At 41.3% G+C, this 18381-nt stretch overlaps 1 protein-coding gene across 1 annotated transcript in view; it reads right to left on the reverse strand.

Moving 5' to 3' along the window:
- Nucleotides 1-9254: 9254 nt before the first annotated feature.
- LOC126260113 (uncharacterized protein CG1161) overlaps nucleotides 9255-18381 on the reverse strand; it is a 35000-nt gene continuing 25873 nt past the window's right edge. Inside the window, exons 3-5 of the mRNA XM_049957348.1 lie at nucleotides 10106-10220; nucleotides 9902-10027; nucleotides 9255-9711 (exon numbers count right to left, since the gene is read on the reverse strand). Coding sequence (XP_049813305.1) covers nucleotides 9556-9711; nucleotides 9902-10027; nucleotides 10106-10220 — 397 coding nt within the window. The 3' untranslated portion in view covers nucleotides 9255-9555. The remainder of the gene's footprint in view (nucleotides 9712-9901; nucleotides 10028-10105; nucleotides 10221-18381) is intronic.

The raw sequence follows: 18381 nt of genomic DNA on the forward strand, positions 1-18381 counted from the left end.
CATCAGTCATTACATTTTCACCATAAATCTCTAAGTTGATGATTATTTCAGCTGGCATTCTTTGCATTCAAAAATCTTATTTCAGAATACAATTCAGTCGTCAGGCTCACAGATTGTCAAACATTTTGAATGATTGCTAACAAATGTTAAGCATGACACACTCTAGCTGTAATGGCACCAGTGGAAAGTCAGTGAACCAGAGAGAGACGAGTGTGAATGTGCAGAACTGCAATGCTAGTCTTGTGGTAGCAGTAGAATGAAACGGTATTTACTTTCCAGACATACGTCTTACAATAAACCTGAAGTACATATTCCATAGTAACAACTTATTTTTTAACTTACAGATTCTGTATTTCACAAGATTTTGGCTGGAACCTGGGTTAAAAATAGTGGATACACGAGACTGCTACACCAAGTACAGCAAATAAATTTTCCGCACTGGCAGCCCTACATCAAATGAATAAACCTGTATATACTAATTACTGTACTAATTACTGTATTCAAAAAATTATATTTTCACATGACCAGGTTCCTCATATCCATGGCACACATCCACCACTGACCCAAATTACCTGCTCACCAAGAGGTTGTCAGCATTAGGGCTCGGGCAACACGCCAGATACTCTCCACTGATTTTCTCAAAAACTACATTACTGGGGCAAAACCCAAAGCAGGTGTGTTATCTTTTCTCTCAATGACTTAACATTAGTGCACAATTTCACAAGATTCTGTGACTATGTGGTGGTCTCTCCAAGTGAGATTTCTGAGGACATTCTGTACAGAAGGCTTCAGCAGGAGATACCTGCTGGCCATTACATGGGGGAAAAAGAAGAAGCTGGGACAATGTTCCTGAGAGAGAACTTAACTAATGAACATGGGTTGAAACACATTGAGGAACTCATGCTCAGCTCAAAGGTGATGCAGGATTTTATGTCCTCCATTTCTTGGCACACAGGTGGCTGCATACAGGAGTGAAATGACAACAGGATCAAGCTGAGATTTTTCAGGTCTCTGTGGTTGGAGATAGTACAGAATGACTCTGCTGTTGCACTAAGGACATCAGTATAGTGGTGGTACAGAAATGAGACTGAGCTGACTTACTAGTTTATTTTTATTGCTTCTTCACGTGTTTGCTATGAATATCTAGATCACAGACCCTGGTTTATAGCTTCTTATATCTTCAGTAAGTACATGAAGTAATTTTGGAACTACCGTCAAAACCGTCAAAGTGTCAGCATCTATTGCTCTAATCAAACACTTAGGTTAAAGTACTTTTTCACTGTGAAGTTGAATATAGACATAGTTAAATGTAGACAAATATATGATGGAAGCCAGTAACACCAAACCAGATGCACACACAGGCAAACTTTGCCTATCTTTCTTAGTGTACAAGCTTAACTGAAGATAATGCTCACTTTTATATGATTTGCTGTCGGCTCTTGGTCATCTGAGGTATCTTGGTTTGGAACACTGGTGCTGACTGCAACACTCAAACTCTGCCTTGCTTGGCATGGCACATGATTGGGTCACTTTTTACCTCCAATTCACAATCAGTGAGTGTGAAATCAGCGGTTTCTCAATGTGGGTGACCCCTTAATGGACTGATGAAAGCAGCTTGTGTTGTATGACTACCTGAGTTAGAAGTCTTACAGCTAATATTCATACTTACACAAATTCTCTTTTTTTTCTGGCAACCCTTCACGATTTGGTCATTAAAACTGTGACAAGCAGTGCAGCCAAAGGTGAGGATACTTGTTAAGGGTTCCAAGCTACCACATGCCCACAGGTGGGACCAGTGGCATAACTGCTACTTTTATTTCACCCCCTCTTCCACACTCACAAACACCTACCCACCTTCCTACCTTTCTGTAAACCCATTTCTGCCTTAAGCATTTTCACAGAGTGATCTGGGAAATTTTTTCCTTGGGGGCCTTAGGCCCTACAATGAATAAAATTGTAAATTTTCTACTCTGTTTGTATAAAAGTGAAAGCCATGAACAAAAGGTTGATTTAGACAAGTTTATTAGACATGAACTGTGATAGAATTTTCTCACTTAACCAGAGTCCAAACAAGGATGCAACCTTAATTTAACGGATACTGAACCAACAAGCTTCACACTGCATTTGTCCACGCAAAATATTGCAGTAGACCTTTTATGAATTTCCTACTAAACCTCTCAAAGTAATCCTCTACATTCCTTACATAAAATTGTGGCATATTTCCATTTTTCCATGTGTGTTAGTGTTCTGCCCTAATAATCTCAAGGGTAGTGGTATGTTAAATTAACTTTCACTCTATTAGTGCACTCATATGAAGTAATTTAAATTTCTACAGTAGAATCATCAATCTACTTAGTTCTTAGTTATGCCATCACTAGTGTGTTCCAATGCAGTTTTTTGCCATACAATTGAGGCACTGAGAGCACAAGCGGACTAACCCACACTTTTTGTGAATTTGAGGTATTGACATGTTGTGATAACAGTATACGAGTATTATGCAATGCATGTTGATCTGTTTGTTTATCTGAAGGTTTGTCTAATGTAGCAACGTAAACATTGCTGTTGCACTCAACTGCCGATAGATACCGTTGAGAGCAGGAGTGGACTATGCGTCATAGTCCATTTGTGCTCTATGCTCTCCGTCCACTGCCATTGCGCGTGACGCCGGCGAACGAAAGACTTGTGTATTTAGTGTGGAACAACGTATTGGACCAGTGACCACGTGGACGTGTATTTCAGTTGATCAGCATGGCAGCCCCTGCGAAAAGCGTGGAGGAGCAATTGGAAGGTTAGTTTTTATTGTGTTCCATTCCTTTTTTGCGGATAACATTGTCGATTGTACACTAACGCGTTCATATGCAAACACGTCTAGATGTACCGTATCTCGAATGGTGACTTTGTTCAGAAAATGCAGGTTGTTTTCCATACGAAAACAGAATGACATACAAACAATACTTTATGTATTGCTATTTTGTGTAATCAAGTAACGATCACTTGTAATGTTATGTGTACAACAATGTTTTACCGCCCGCCGAGTTGTGTTGAGCAATTGCTTCGCCTGTGGATACCAATGCACACGTTGACCATTACTGTAGTGTAGTTAATATTACATTGAGGGATGGATATTGTTATTACAGAGATGTTTGCGTCCGATGGGGAAGTGCCGGGAGACGCGAGAGCGAGCACGGCTGCAGCAACAACTGTTCCAGAGGACGTGCCAGAGACGAACGACGATGCCGTGGTACGGAGCCGAGGAAAGAAGCGCCTTAGAAACGAAGATAAATGGCTTCGTAACGTTAGGAAAGAACGGAGAGCTCTAGGTCAAGAGTATGTAAACCGTAAGGGTAACCTTGTACCTCGAAAGGAATTGCGGAAAATCAGCGAGTGTACGTGCCGGTATGAGTGCCACAAACACATCAATGAAGAACAGCAGGAACAAGTGTTCAATGAGTTTTATAATTTAGGCAGCCACGATCTGCAGTCGGCTTTCCTGTTTACCATGATTAAAGTCATTGATAAAGCACGGTCTTACGTAGGTCAGCAACATTCACGTAGGGAGAAGACGAGATTGTATTACTTGCTCAATTCAAATGGGTCTGAAACGAGGGTGTGCAAAAGATTCTTTCACAATACTTTAGCCGTATCTGCTGGAAGAATCGATAGGGTACTCAAGAATAAAGGGGAAAAAGCCACCCCTCCTCGTGATGGTAGAGGTAAAGGTGAACCTGGTAATAAAACACCTCGCCACAAAGTTGATGTAGTAAAACGTTTCATAGAAAAATTCCCGGCGTATGAAAGCCATTATGCGTATCATAAAAATAACGGTAGAAAGTATTTAGGACCAGATTTAAATTTATCAGTCATGTATTCACTGTACTGTGCAGAGGAGCAAATGCCCGTTTCTCATTTTATTTTCCGCAAAATTTTTTACGAAAACTTCAATTTGTCATTTCATCCACCAGTGTCCGACTCTTGTTGAACATGTGATGCTTTGCAGGTAAAAATAACAGCTGCCGATAATGATAAGGAGAGGACGGAGTTAATTGCAGAACGTGAATTCCATCAGCAAAAAGCTGCGTATGCACGGGCAGGTTTACATAGTGATACATTGCTTAGCAAATCAGATGGTAACGTTACAGTGATAACATTTGATTTGATGAAAACTTTGCCTACACCGATCATCTCAACTGGAGTTTGCTATTACAAACGTCAGTTGTGGACATATTGCTTTGGCATCCACAATATGCACAATGATGATGTATACATGTTTCTGTGGCATGAATCCATTGCGTCGAGAGGGCCACAGGAAATTGGTTCTTGTTTGCTGTACTTCATACGCAATTTTGTCAGGACTGAAAAACTAATTATGTACTCTGATCAGTGCGGAGGCCAGAATAGAAACATAAAGGTTGCTGTACTGTGCCAATACATTGTCAACAGCTCAGAGTTCTCTGTGAAGGAAATAGACCATACATTTTTAGTTAGCGGACACTCGTACCTGCCCTGTGATCAGGATTTTGGCTTAGTTCAGAAACGAAAAAAGTATTTTCCTAATATTTACCGTCCTAAACACTGGAATGATGTGGTAGTGAGTGCCAGAAAAAGGAATCCATTCAAGGTAATTAATATGAATGCGGAATGTTTCTTTTCAACAAAACAACTCGAAAGAAACATCACGAATCGAAACATGTCTTCTGGCAATTGTAAAGTACAATGGTTGAACATACAGTGGCTGCGGTATGAAGCAACCAACAGATTCAAAATATTGTATAAATACTCGAACCAAAACCAAGAGCCATTTCAGGAAATTGATGTGGCCAAACGAACATCCACATGCATCAGCAATCTCGAACTGCTTTATCCTAATGGAAATGTAATTACAGAGGCAAAAAAGAAGGATCTGCTAAGTTTGCTTCCGTATGTACCTCCACTTCATCATGATTTCTACAAAACTTTACAAACGTCATCAAATGCTGTAGAAACATTGCCTGTGGATGATTTTGAAATGTAACACAATGTGTAACATTACAGAAACCAATGTAAAATGTTACATGTAATGTGTACAATGTATACTAGTAATGAATACTATTGTCACATGCATCAGCGTACTAACGGACCTGTCATTGAGAATGTTCAACTACTTGGAGCGAAAATGGACTAAGCCACAACAAAACTGCTAATATTCTACTATATAGTACTTTTGTAATTTATCTATGTCAAAATATTGTTCAATAAAACCACAGTTACATCATATGCATGTTACAAGGCTGCAATGTATCACAAACATACATTATTTTGTGGGCCCGTATTATGAGACCTGTTTCCTCCATATTGACTTCTCCGGGGTTAGTCCGCTTGTGCTCTCAGTGCCTCAATTATGCGCAATGTATTTTTCTTATTAATACTTGGAAAGTTGCAGTGGAACCAGTGATCTCCATACTAACTGGGTGTACATCTTCTGTCTTTGACCATAGCGCTTATCCGCGCCATCTCAGGAGTGTTTATGTCATCCGCCATCTTTTAGTTAGGCAAAAAGTTTGTCTTGGTGTTAACGTAGTGTATGTTGTGAGTGTAAAATTGTTATTTCGTGCTCCGCATACAGCTGTACGAACCGGTGGAACAAGGAAAGTAATTTAACTTTCCACAGGTAATAATTGAATGTCAAGAAATGACAATCTTGTAAATATCTTTGTCGTTGCCTTGCATGATACAATGTGTCTTCTGTTTTGGACAGGTTTCCTCTGCAAAAAGGCGATCTGCTGAGACTGTGGGTCATTAGCACTAAACGCAAAGGTTTCACGCCTACAAGGGCTACTTTCTTGTGTGGAGATCACTTCTTGGAAGATTATTTAGTAAGGCCTGGTATTTCAAGAAGGCATCTCAAGCCTGATGCAGTGCCATCACAGTTTGCGTTTCCGACGCATTTAATGCCCAAGGAAAAGCAACCAAGGTGACAGATTAGTATAACAACTGAACAGCCTAGCCGACTGCAGAAACTCGTGATTATATTGAACAGGTTAGTCACTTCACATAAACATTGTTTTTGTTTTCAAACATGTTTTCTCATTAGTACTTGCCAAACTGTTTCATGCCTGTACTACTTGTATTCTATTCTTGTTTCAGTTTTCTCAGAGTTGTGAAACATCTAAGGAATGTGGATCTCAAACACAAATAGAAATGATTGACAAGGCCACTGACACATGCAGTTTTTTTACCAGATGATGTGGAGGCACTGGGAAGGAAAAATCAAGAGCCTGCAGGAAAAAATTAGGAGAAGAGAGAAGAAAAACTATTCAATGAAAGACATCGTAAGTGCTCTGAAAGAGAAGGGTCATCTAACAGAGAAGATGCATGAATTCTTGAATCAACTAACAGGGACTCAGGTGGAATTAGTGTGCAATTTGTTGAATAATAGTGTGTCATCCAAGGGAAACAGGTACAAAACAGACATTAAATGTTTGCAATGACAGTGTATTTGAGAAGAGCTGGCAATCCCAGAGTCCATGGTAGTGAGGCAACAGTGGAGTTTAAGATTTATAGACAGAATTTTTGATATCTAACTCCAGCAATCATCTAGCTTCAGGATATAAAGCCAGCCTGAAACTTAGTAATCAGACATATTGGCTTGATATTTTTCAGACAGAATCTTATACAAGAAGTTTAAAAGTAACTGGTGTTTCTCTCGTGCAGCACCCAAGAAATACTTTTGCCTTTGGCATAATTTTGAACATGCATTCGATTAAAGCCATTGCACTGGAAGTAATGACTAGGGGAAATTCTCCTCTGCAATATTTATTGACATATAAGTTTTCCCACGATCATATTGAACTCTTCTTATGTGTGAGTTCTAGAGGGGGTTGGAATAACAACCCAAATTCATACCAGTTGAAGTGTGCTATGCGCAAGTTGCTTATAGGCACTAATGTTAGCATTGTTGGGGGAAACTGTGCAAATTTTAACATGTGTTCAATGGTACCTGTAGGACTGTATGATTTCCGATCACGAAAGTGTCCTCTTGTAGATGAAGTAGAAAAATGGTGCTCACTTACTGAAGAAGGTACTCTGTTTTCCGCATACAAGCAGAACATTTTGTACTACATTGCAGGGTATGTTGCCCTCACAATTTCAAAACAAGTTACATGTAAGGACTGCCTCTACATTCTTAGGCCACGCAACATATGCACTTCTTAGTACTGCAGAAGAGAGCTCATTCACAAAATTTGTAAGCCGAGGCAAGCTCATCGAAACAAATAATGCTGTATACTCTGTGGTGGAGCACTCAGAAAAAGTGTGGTGACATGAGGCAAAAGCACTTAATTAGTAAGATTGTCATGTGTTTGAACTATTCATATCCTAAACTTAACCATGACTTCCATAATGAATGCAGAATTTAAGATTTGCATGAGAGACAGCTTGTACGTAAGATTGCATCCAGGTACATTCAGGTGTGGCTGAAAACATATGGGAAAAGGTTTTCAGTTGAGAAAATAGGTCAGAATGCAACTAGTGTAAGAAACTCAGTAAGATTATTTTATTCAGTAATGTGTGTAGTGTTGTGCCTGTAACATTGCAGCAGTGGTTAAAAATGTATGGAAATGACAAAAATAAATTTCATATTTAGTGTTTCAATGTGTGTTCTCATTTCAATACCCGTGCTCATGCTTAATGTTTACAGTATTAATCATTTTACAAATGATAAAAAAGTACATAGACATAGGAAGGTGTTCCTTGGGACATTACAATCAGGGTAACTTAACTAATCATGGTATCTTTGTACCAATTGCTATTCTTGTTTCAAATGGCTGGTGTTCCACCTGTTTGTATTATTTTGTACCAAATGTAAAGTTTTTATTACCCCTCTGATTCATTCAAATGTCTTTCTACTTCCTTAAAAGCTCTTAGACTTGTGATTTTTCTTGAATTGCTTTGACTGAAGTAAGCTTATGACAGTGATTTAAGTTGAACACTGCCAGGTTGATAAAATATCTTGATATTTCAAAGTAAATCTGGAAACTGAATCAACATTGTTTTTACTTCTTATTAACACCTGATTTCCTTTTGTTGGGATGTAAATTTATTCTGAACATTAGATATGGTAATAATACTATTTTTAAGACTAAAGTTATCCAGAATGACTAATTTTGTACCAGTATTAAAATTGAAATTTTACTCCAAGAGAGCATCTCTAGTACATATTTCCTAATTGCCAAGCACACCTTAGCAATACGGGTGAAATTTTGGTGTCTGTTGTGATGTAGATTGTGTGTGCAGTACTTTCAAAAACACGGAAAAAAGTGGTGCAAAGTTACCCAGATTGACTGAACTGTTTATATATGTTAGTTCTCAGTTAAATATGCACTTTAAACTAACTGATTTCATCGCAATTTCCACAATGGTATATGTGAATTAGTTCAGCAAAAGAAGAGAACAATTTTCGTGTCAGTGTCACACGTAATTTTGGTTGTTTCATACGGTGCCTAACAATAATTAGCATATTGTTGTGGATATCCAAATTCACATTTAAATAAACCCCATTACTTTTTTTGCCGACGCCAAAGATGATGTCACCACTGATAAGTGCATTACATATGTGAATAAAACTGTTCGTTACGCCTGGGAAAAATATTGTTTCGCTTTTAGGTACTTTATATTTACAATATTACAGGAGACTTTAGTGTTCATGAGCATAAAACAAAATTGGTAGTTCGTTGCTTTAATGTTAAACTAGTTAGTTTTATTATCGTCAAGAATGTAGATACTTTCAAACGAGTGCCGCCTTTCTAACTGAAATATCGCATACAGTTTCTTGCCTAACTGCAATACGGCAGCACTAACAGACGATGGCACGCTGTGACAGCCGAAGTTCGCCATCCAGTTAGTATAGAGATCACTGGGTGGAACACAAATATCTATGAGTAAAGAACACCACTCATTCAACAGCAGTGGCATTGAGCCATCGAGAGGGAGGGGGTGCACCCAGCCAAAACAGTCAAGGAGCTACCAAATATTTCATGCTCTTGTGTGCCTTCCAGTGACTAAATGCCACTGCTATCTGATGAGTGCTTTCTTTTAATATTCACATATAACCTGATAAGTGAGAACTGCATGTCATGCCTCAACGTTAGAAGGCTGTGTGACTAGCATCTTTTACCTTCACATGAGGGTGTGATCTATTTCAGAAAATTAAGTGTGTTGTTGCAAGATGAGCTCATGCGAGTTTGAGGAACACTTTACTTTTTTGACAACATAATGTGTAACAATTACAAACATTTTATTTATCTTCCAAAATTTATTAACACATTTTATATAATTTGTTCTTAGAAAGTAGAAGTAACAGGTCTATTTCCTCACAAATTTGAGAAAACAGTTGTGCACTTCGTTATTAAGATCTGATGTATTTACATGTAATGAATTAAAAACAACATGGACAGACAGGACACATTACAACAGAATGTGACAAACAAAAAGGAACATCTAAGCATATTTACATTTACTTGGATGTACAGAATACCATGGGAATAAAATAGTTACAAAAATGTTTTGCATGAAAGGTTGTTAATTAAGCATAGTATGTCTGTCGTATATGTTCCTTCGCTGTTCCCTAACTTGTCTTTTCCACTTATCTTGCTGATGGCCAACACGATTCAGGACATTTCCTCTTACACCCATAGCATGTGAGGTAGTTCCATCAACACTAGTGCTGGGCTCATCCTATACAAAGGAATTAACATGTACATTCAGACAAACAAACACTGTTGGGGAACTGTAAAGATTCTACCACGTAATATATAAAGGATTTAAAATACATTCACAAACACAGCTACATTTTTCTGTCTTTTATGCAAGTCTGTAGTATTCTTAAGGTAAGCAACTTTCAGTATATAAATTCATGATACTGTACCTCTTCATTATTGTGTTCTTGATAGCTGCCTTTTACACGTTTGTTCAAGAGTGGATCCAAGCAAATCAAAAACAGCATGTAGATGACAAGGAGGGAAATTATCCAAATAACTATTATGACTACATACTGCAACAAACAGATACTTTAGTATATTCAGCTGCTCCTCATCTATAATCTACCTACCTTAACAAACCCAGTTCATACCTTAATTATTGATGTATTTCGACTTTCATATTTACATTCACACCTGGGACAAAATTCCTGCTCCTTGCCCTTAATCTCATCTCCTACTTGGGGCAGGATCACATTGTCACAATTGCTGTAACAGATTCATATAAGCAGACAACTTAGCAGCAAAGCACGTAATCACATCATCTCAATCTTATGATTACAGAATTTCATGCACGTTAATTCAGTAATGGAAAGGTAGGTGTGTGTGTGTGTGTGTGTGTGTGTGTGTGTGTGTGTGTGTGTGTGAGCGCGCGTGCGTGCGTGTTTTGGGTGGGGGGCTGCTGTTCAATGCCTATGCCACATACTAAGTGCTTAGCTTCACCACTTCTACAGTTTATTGCATTATAAGCAGTTGAACAAAGTAGATTTACAATGAACACACCTCCATTACAGAAATAGCATTATTATGTTTGGACACAGTCCATTACTGCAATATCGTGCAACCTGCCAACTGCCTCATGGAAGTTATTTTCTTGGTACTATGCACAACACTCAGCTTTCATAGATCTAACATTAAACATGACGAGTTGGTATTAGATTGCCTATGCTGTTTACAAATGTGCCAAATTATTGATATGTGGGTTTTGGAGGTTTTACAATGAACCTATGTTTACTGCCATTTCAGCCAAGCTTCTGAATATTTGAGTTACATTTCATCAATGGCAATGATACTATTGAAGAACTGCTCATCTTACCCGGAACATTATTTCATACGTAAATGGCATATGTTCACTGTAATTTCTACATGTGGAATTTATTACATCCCTTCATCGTAGTCTTATTTCATCAAGCCTTAAAGACTTATGTGCATCACTTCATGAAATACCAGCACATCCAGCAACATCAACCACCTGCACCTGTTCGCTCAAAAATTGGCAAGTGGTACAAGGGCAATACCAGTAAGGCAAAAGGTAATCATGGGTGCTCCGGTCAACACTTCCTAGTATCTGAGGCTGGAATGTCTGCACTGCTTTAAAATAGCTTAGTGTGTGAAAGTAATCCTTTCTAAACTCTGAAGCATAATATTTTCCTAATCACAGATTTCTACACACCAGTAACACTTTGTTTATAATCTATTTTGATCTTGGATGCCAACAAATTTATTCCACACTGTACAATATGATTAAAATAACTAAGAATGAAACAAAATATTTAACTGGTGAAATTATGTTTAAGTCTCCATTTATTAGATATTTTTACGAAGGAACTCTTGCTTTAATAATTATACTTTAAACATAAATGAAGTCAGACTCTTTGTGAGGTGCACAATGACACATCCAGTACAGGCTACATTATCTACTTAGTGTGTCCCCGATGCTTTTTATAATTTCACCCCTCTCAGTGAATACTCCCACACTCCAATTATTACTCCTAATCCACCCCATATAGACCAAGTTCCATGCTCCTGTCTGGGACACCTCATGGTAAAATTATATCCTGTTGCAGTGGCAACCCTTTCTCCTGGAGGAAGCATGGAAAGAGATGGAAGTCTAACAAACTTCCCATCATAATGCCTATGAAGGCTGTCTTACATCAGCATCACCGTGTAAACTACAAAGGAAGATCTGGTGTCACCTAAGCAGATACAAACAGGCCATGTCAGAACTGGGACTAACCACACAGATGGGACATCAGAAGCCCTGAATGTGACTGTGGAGCAGCAGAGCCCACCGTAGGACATGCTGTCCAGTAGTGCTCCAAAAGAAGATACTCTGTGAAATGGAGTAATGTCCTGGAAGCTGTTAATTGAAGAATTTAATTAGGTATCAAATACTGATGTAGATCTATGAACGTGCAGTGCTGTGTCAAATCTGTTTTTCATAGAATTTGTGATTTGGAACTGTTTCTTTCTAGAATTAATGATCTGTAATTTTTTCTTTCTATTTGTAATTTGGAACTTTTGGATCACAGTTTGCCATACTGCAAATAAATAACAATTTTCACTTCCCTCTGCAATTGTATTACGTAAATTAAAAGGCTGCACTGTCATTATTTTGCTTCCTGGGATTTCTGTAACACACTCACTAGTGTTCTATAATGCTGCAGATATTCCTTCCTATAGGTCATTCTGTGCATCACTTATAAACAATTTCACCTCATTTCAGATTGTAGTTCGTGCCATTCATGTGATGGCTGCTCTCTGCAAGGCAATCATAAATATTTCCATCAATAAACCCTCTAACGAGGCAAGGCAGTCGCAAAACTGTCATCTGATAACATTCCTTCCTACTTATCTAGTCCCACAACTTCCTGCAGCTACTTTTACTGTGGGCGGATATGAAGACATCCGATGCTGTGGGTGAAGCCTTCTGTTCCATTAGCTATAACACCCCCACCCACTTTGTGTATTGTGTTGCCTTGCACAATGCTGAATTCAGTTCATGTTTCCTGTGCAAGGAAATTTAAAGTAGACAGTAACCAAAGTAAACTGTCTGGGGTAGTTTACACACACAGGTGGAATCTAACGAACTGTGGGTTGGAAGAGAACCACAAATTGGGAAGACGTAAGACACTTTAGAAGCGAGTAATAGTTCCCATCATCAATGGCACACACTATTTCTGCTCAACAGCCCAAAAACAGTAATCTCAGAAGATTTATAAGGGAGGAGGCTTAACAAGAAGGGCTGCATGCACCAAATGTCAGCCAATTAGTCAATCTGATGTCACTCATTGCTCATATGCCAAGTCTTATTACATCACCACCAGCAGACTTTCTACCATGATTGGTGAACAAACATGACATCTTGATGCAGAGGGACAAGCATCCCTCGATCGACACCATTTGCAGCTTCAGTCCCAAAGGCTACAAGCCAATGAAGAGTATCTACCTTCTCCCTCTTCACAAGGGCCAGAAAAGTATGCATTGATCTGTATTCAGTGTCTCATAAGAAATAATTAAAGGCGATTATTCAATTGCTTTGTTGAAATTAAGATACAAATTTGTTTTAATGTATGCAGTTCTCAATTAGTCATTTCTTTCAGGTAATTGTTTCCAACTCAAAAACAATTATCATTGGTTGTTTATTTTGAGCAATATGACAATCACTAAAAACTTATGATAGCACAGGAAGGTCACTATATAAATGGTGCCTGATGTGGGGCTGATGAAAGTAGCATCTATATAGTTTGTCCTCTATTGGGTTGCTATTTAATTCTGCTCCCATTGTATCCTTACTGCCCTTTACAGCTGATTTCAAAAGGCCCTTTACAGCTGATTTCAAAAGCTTATGTCTATCTCTGCAGCGATATGATTTAATTAGGAGAGCAATATTTAATTTGATATGCACTTTACTTTTCCTTTAAAGTTTCTCAAAATAGGTTTTAACCACAACAGATCTTTACCAATCCTGAAATACCTACATTTTGTATATTATTATGGACACTGTGCAACCACTTACCTGAATTTCACATGTTTTGCTCCTAACCCCCCTCCCAAAGAATATTTCCAACTGAGATTTTCACTCTGCGGCAGTGTGCACGCTGATATGAAACTTCCTGGCAGATTAAAACTGTGTGCTGGACCGAGACTCGAACTTGGGATCTTTACCTTATGCAAGCAAGTTGATAGAGCACTTGCCCGCAAAAGGCAAAGGTCTCCATCGGTGTAGACTACATCTGCATTGCGAAACGAGGCAAGAAGAACCAGGAATTGTTGACAAAAACTGGCAGGTGGAACGGAGGACTTGGGAGTCTTAGGACAAATCCAAGCAAGGGAGGGACCAAGCAGGGGTAGAAGAAGAGGGCTGCAGGATGGAGGAAGGGGAAAGGACTCTAGTGACGAGAGAAGGGAACGAACGCAGACCGCGATCGGGTGAGGCATGGACGTGGGCGATGTACAACGCAAGCACCTGTTGGCGGAATCTTAGGGGAGGGATTCCAGCTTCTACAAGAAGGCTAGTCACCGGACTAGTGCGGAAGGCACCTGTCGCCAGTCTGACACCACAATAGAGAATCGAGTCTAGGATCTGCAACGTTGAAGGTGCTGCTGAGTCATACACCACGCTCCTATAGTCGAGACAGGACTGGACTAAGGCCTTATAGAGCTGTAGGAGGGTTGTTCGTGCAGCCCCCCAAACAATGTGGCTGAGGCAGTGAAGGATGTTGAGGTGCCGCCAGCACCATTGTTTAAGCTCGCAAAGATGAGGTGTCCAATTGAGCTGGGCATCAAACAGCATGCCAAGGAAGTGATGCGTCTCCTCAATACAAAGGAGTTCACTGGCAAGGTAAAGCTCTGGACGGAAGTGGACCATTCGACAACAACAGAAATGCATCACTCAGGTCTTAGAGGCTGAGAACTGAAAACCATGGTTGGATGCCCAAAAATGTGCCTTACAGATAGCTCCCTGCAGCTGCCGTTCAGCGACATTGACTCCGTTCCAGGAGTTTGCACATAATGTTGGTAAGGCTGATAGGGCGATAGCTATCAACCACCAGCAGACCTGCACCAGGTTTCAGCACTGGGATGGTAATGCTATCCTGCCAAAGAGTTGGAAAAATATCCCTCCGTCCAGATGCGGTTAAACAGGGCGAGTAATTCACCCTGACAGTGCGCCAAAAGATGGCGAAGAAACTGGTTGTGAATTCGGTTTGGACCTGGAGATGTATCAGGGCAAGCTGTAAGGGCACTTTGGAACTCCCATTCACTATCGTTCCCAATGGTGCGTGCGAAATGACAACTGTGTATGCTCAGCCTGCTCTTTAATGGCACGGAATTCTGCGCTGTAGCCTGCTGTCGCGGAGATACGAGTAAAGTACTCTGCCAGATGTTCGGCGATGGCAATTGGGTCAATACAAAGTGTACCCCGAAGAGAAAGGCAAGGGACAGACACATGAGGGCAAAAGCCAAAAATGCGACGAACCCGCTACCACACCTGAGATGCGGAGGTGCGAGAACCTATGGTGACAACATATCATTCCCAGCAGTCCTGTTTGCTCCCCTGGATTAACCGCGGCCGTTTATAGGCAACCAGATTCTCTAGGGAAGGATGACGCTAGTGTTGTCGCAGGGCTCGCCGGCAGTCGCGGATAGCTTCTGCAATCTCTGGTGTCTGCCAAGGGACTGACTTATGCCTCAGGGTACTGGAAGAGCAGGGGACAGTTGCCTTGGCAGCAGAAACAATGGCCATAGTGACCTCGTCCACCGCCAAATCGATGTCACCAGGAAGCGGAGCAATGGCCATAGTAGCTGAGGTGTAGGCTGCCCAATCAGCTCCACGAAGAGACCATCGTGGCAGCTGGTCAGGGGGTTGGGATTGAAGGAGAGAAATCAGGATAGGAAAGTGGTCGCTACCACAGAGGTCGTCGTGGACCTTCCAACTGACGTATGGAAGAAGACCTGGGCTACTAAGAGAGAGGTCAATGGCCGAAGATGTGCCATGAGTCAAGCTAAAATATGTGGGAGCACCAGTGTTAAGGAAGCAAATGTCCTGCTGAGCCAAGAGAGCCTCAACGTTCCAACCAGGGCCAGAGTTCTGGGCCCCACCCCATAAAGGGTGGTGGCCATTTAAGTCCCCCAAAAGGAGGAATGGCGGGGGGAGCTGGGCGAACAAGGCAGCTAAGTCGGCAAGAGGGACAACCTTATCTGGGGGAAGGTAGAGGGAACAGATGGTAAGCTCTATTCCTGCCCGGACTAACAGCCACAGTCTCGAGAGCCGTGTGAAGTGGCCCTGGGGCACTAGGAACACTGGCAAGAACATAAACACAGACACTGCCAGACACCCTGTCGTATTCTACGCCGTTCTTATAGTAACCCCGGTAGCCACAGAGGGAAGGGGTCCGCTGAACAGGAAACCAGGTTTCCTGTAGGGCCAGACAAGTGGCAGGGAAGCGGCACAAAAGCTGTTTCAAGGTGCTGTAGCAAGGTGGTGGAAGAAACCACAGCAATTCCATTGAAGGATAATGGTATCCAACTGTGAAGACATGGAAGAACCTGGGGGGATAGGTCACGCCTTAGAAGCGTGGGAGCCAGAGGATGCAGGCTCTTCTCCGGCTCAGAGGTTGGGACTGAAGTCTCCAAAGGAGGAGGGGTTGTTACTCCTGATCTTGATAACAGGGGAGCAATGGAAGAGGGTGTTCCCCAACTACCTGGGGGGCAGGGATAGGTGGCCAGGCTGGAGGGCCCACAAAAAGCGGCTGAGATTGGAGGCTCGTCACCAGGGATGGCGACATCGAAGCTGCTGCAGCAAATGTCGATGAAATGCGCACAGGGTGAAGTCGGTCGTACTTGCGTTTAGCCTCGGTGTAAGTGAGCCTGTCCAAGGTCTTATATTCCATAATCTTCCGTTCTTTTTGATAAACGGCGCAATCTGACGAGCAAGGTGAATGTTTCTGTCCGCAGTTGACACAAACGGGGGCAGCGAACACGGGACGTTGGGGTGGGAGGCACGTCCACAATCCCGGCAGGTAGGGCTGGCGTCACATCTCTATGACATATGCCCAAACCTCCAGCACTTAAAGCAGCGCATGGGAGGAGGGACATACGGCTTAACATCACATTGGTATATCATCCATCGAAAGCCATGATGAAGGCGCCGGTGGCGACCCTACTATCTTTAGGTCCCCTGAAGACACATCGTACAAAGTGGACACCGCGGCGTTCCAGATTTGCACAGAGCTCGTCTTCAGACTGCAACAACAGGTCACGATGAAAAATAAGTCCCTGAACCATATCGAGGCTCTTATTAGGCATAATGGAGACTGCAACATCACCGAGCTTTTCACAAGCAAGCAATGCCCGTGACTGCTGGGGATGCTGTCTGTATGAGGAGACTGCTCCAGACCTCATTTTAGACATGCCCTCAACTTCTCCAAACTTGTCCTCTAAATTTTCCACAAAAAACTGAGGCTTTGTGGTCAGAAATGAGTCTCCATCTGTTCGGCTGCAAACCAGAAATCGAGGAGAATACGTCTCACCATGTAATTTAGACCACCGTTGCTCCCCTGGTAGGGACAGGGAAGGGAACAACTGGGGGTCATACTGTAAAGCATTGAAGTTTCCTTTCTTAGAGACTCGTGCTTGCGCACTATTCTATTTCGTTTCATGGTGGTCCCACGAGCAGCTAGGAGAAGGAATGTCCACCCAGACAGAGTCCCACTTGCCTGGGTAAGCCTAATACAACTGTGAGGGCGGCAGGTTCCCCAGAGGTCGCCCGCTAGCAACTGTTCTACCTCAACAGCCATGCGTCTCCTCGGTGCACAGCACACCTTGAGACTGAGGTTTTTTTTATAGAGGTTTATACCATCCTCGCGACCCAGGCAGTTAAGCCAAGATCCTCGGGCTCTGTACCGTACAACGTTCCACTGTCACGCCTTACGGTGGTCATTGAAGCACGCTCAGAGCTTACGGTATTGAGGACTAGTGGCGCTTCCCAGTCCCCAGCTCAGGGACCCCCGGGTCACCAAGCCCGTACCCAGCAACTAAATGCTGAGCCCCCTGAGGGGCAGTTTTAATCTGCCAGGAAGTTTCAATATTTCCAACTACAGCACAAGTTATAGTAAAAATGCTGTACTTACATTAGTGTCCCTTTGTATTAACATCACTGGTGATTAACATTTAATGAGTCCAAGACGACAGAAGTGCTTATCTAATGTAATAGACGTGTCATTTTCATTTCCAATGTGATTAATTTTTTTTGTAAATAGTGCCCAAATATGTTACTAAATTAACTCCTCATTTCAGCTGATTCTCAGTTTCACATTCCAGAGATCATCATGATCATGTGGAATGGGCCATTTTAGTTTTGCGTGATAAATTATTTTATAATTACATCTACACACTGAGCATTAACAACAGATTTTTGTATGTAAAAAAGAAACCATGCACATGTCAATAATTCCTACACACTCTCTTACATATTACAATAACAGAAATTGTTCTATGGAATAGAAGAAGTTATCAAGAAGAAGCTTTTTCAGTTCATTTTCCAGTTTTACTTTGCTGTCTCTCGCTGGGCAAGGATCAAAAATTTTGTTTGTAGCACTGTGCTCCCCTTTTTGTGCTAAAGACAAACTTTATGAGGTGAAATGAATGTCATTTCTTCTTTTTGATATTTTAGTTGTATACACTTGACCACACAAAAAGCAGGCCACCCCTGAATTCCAATGTGTAGGCAGCGCCTGACTGCATACAACCAACACGGCATAGCTGTGTCACAGGTCCTTTAAACCCTCTACAGTACAGTTGTTTGACTATACAAGAGACCACTACAGTACACTGACCATTATAGCAATCAGCCCTGATTTAAACTAAT

Source organism: Schistocerca nitens, chromosome 5 (genome assembly GCF_023898315.1).
Source record: "Schistocerca nitens isolate TAMUIC-IGC-003100 chromosome 5, iqSchNite1.1, whole genome shotgun sequence".
In the NCBI taxonomy this organism is placed as follows: Eukaryota; Metazoa; Arthropoda; class Insecta; order Orthoptera; family Acrididae; genus Schistocerca; species Schistocerca nitens.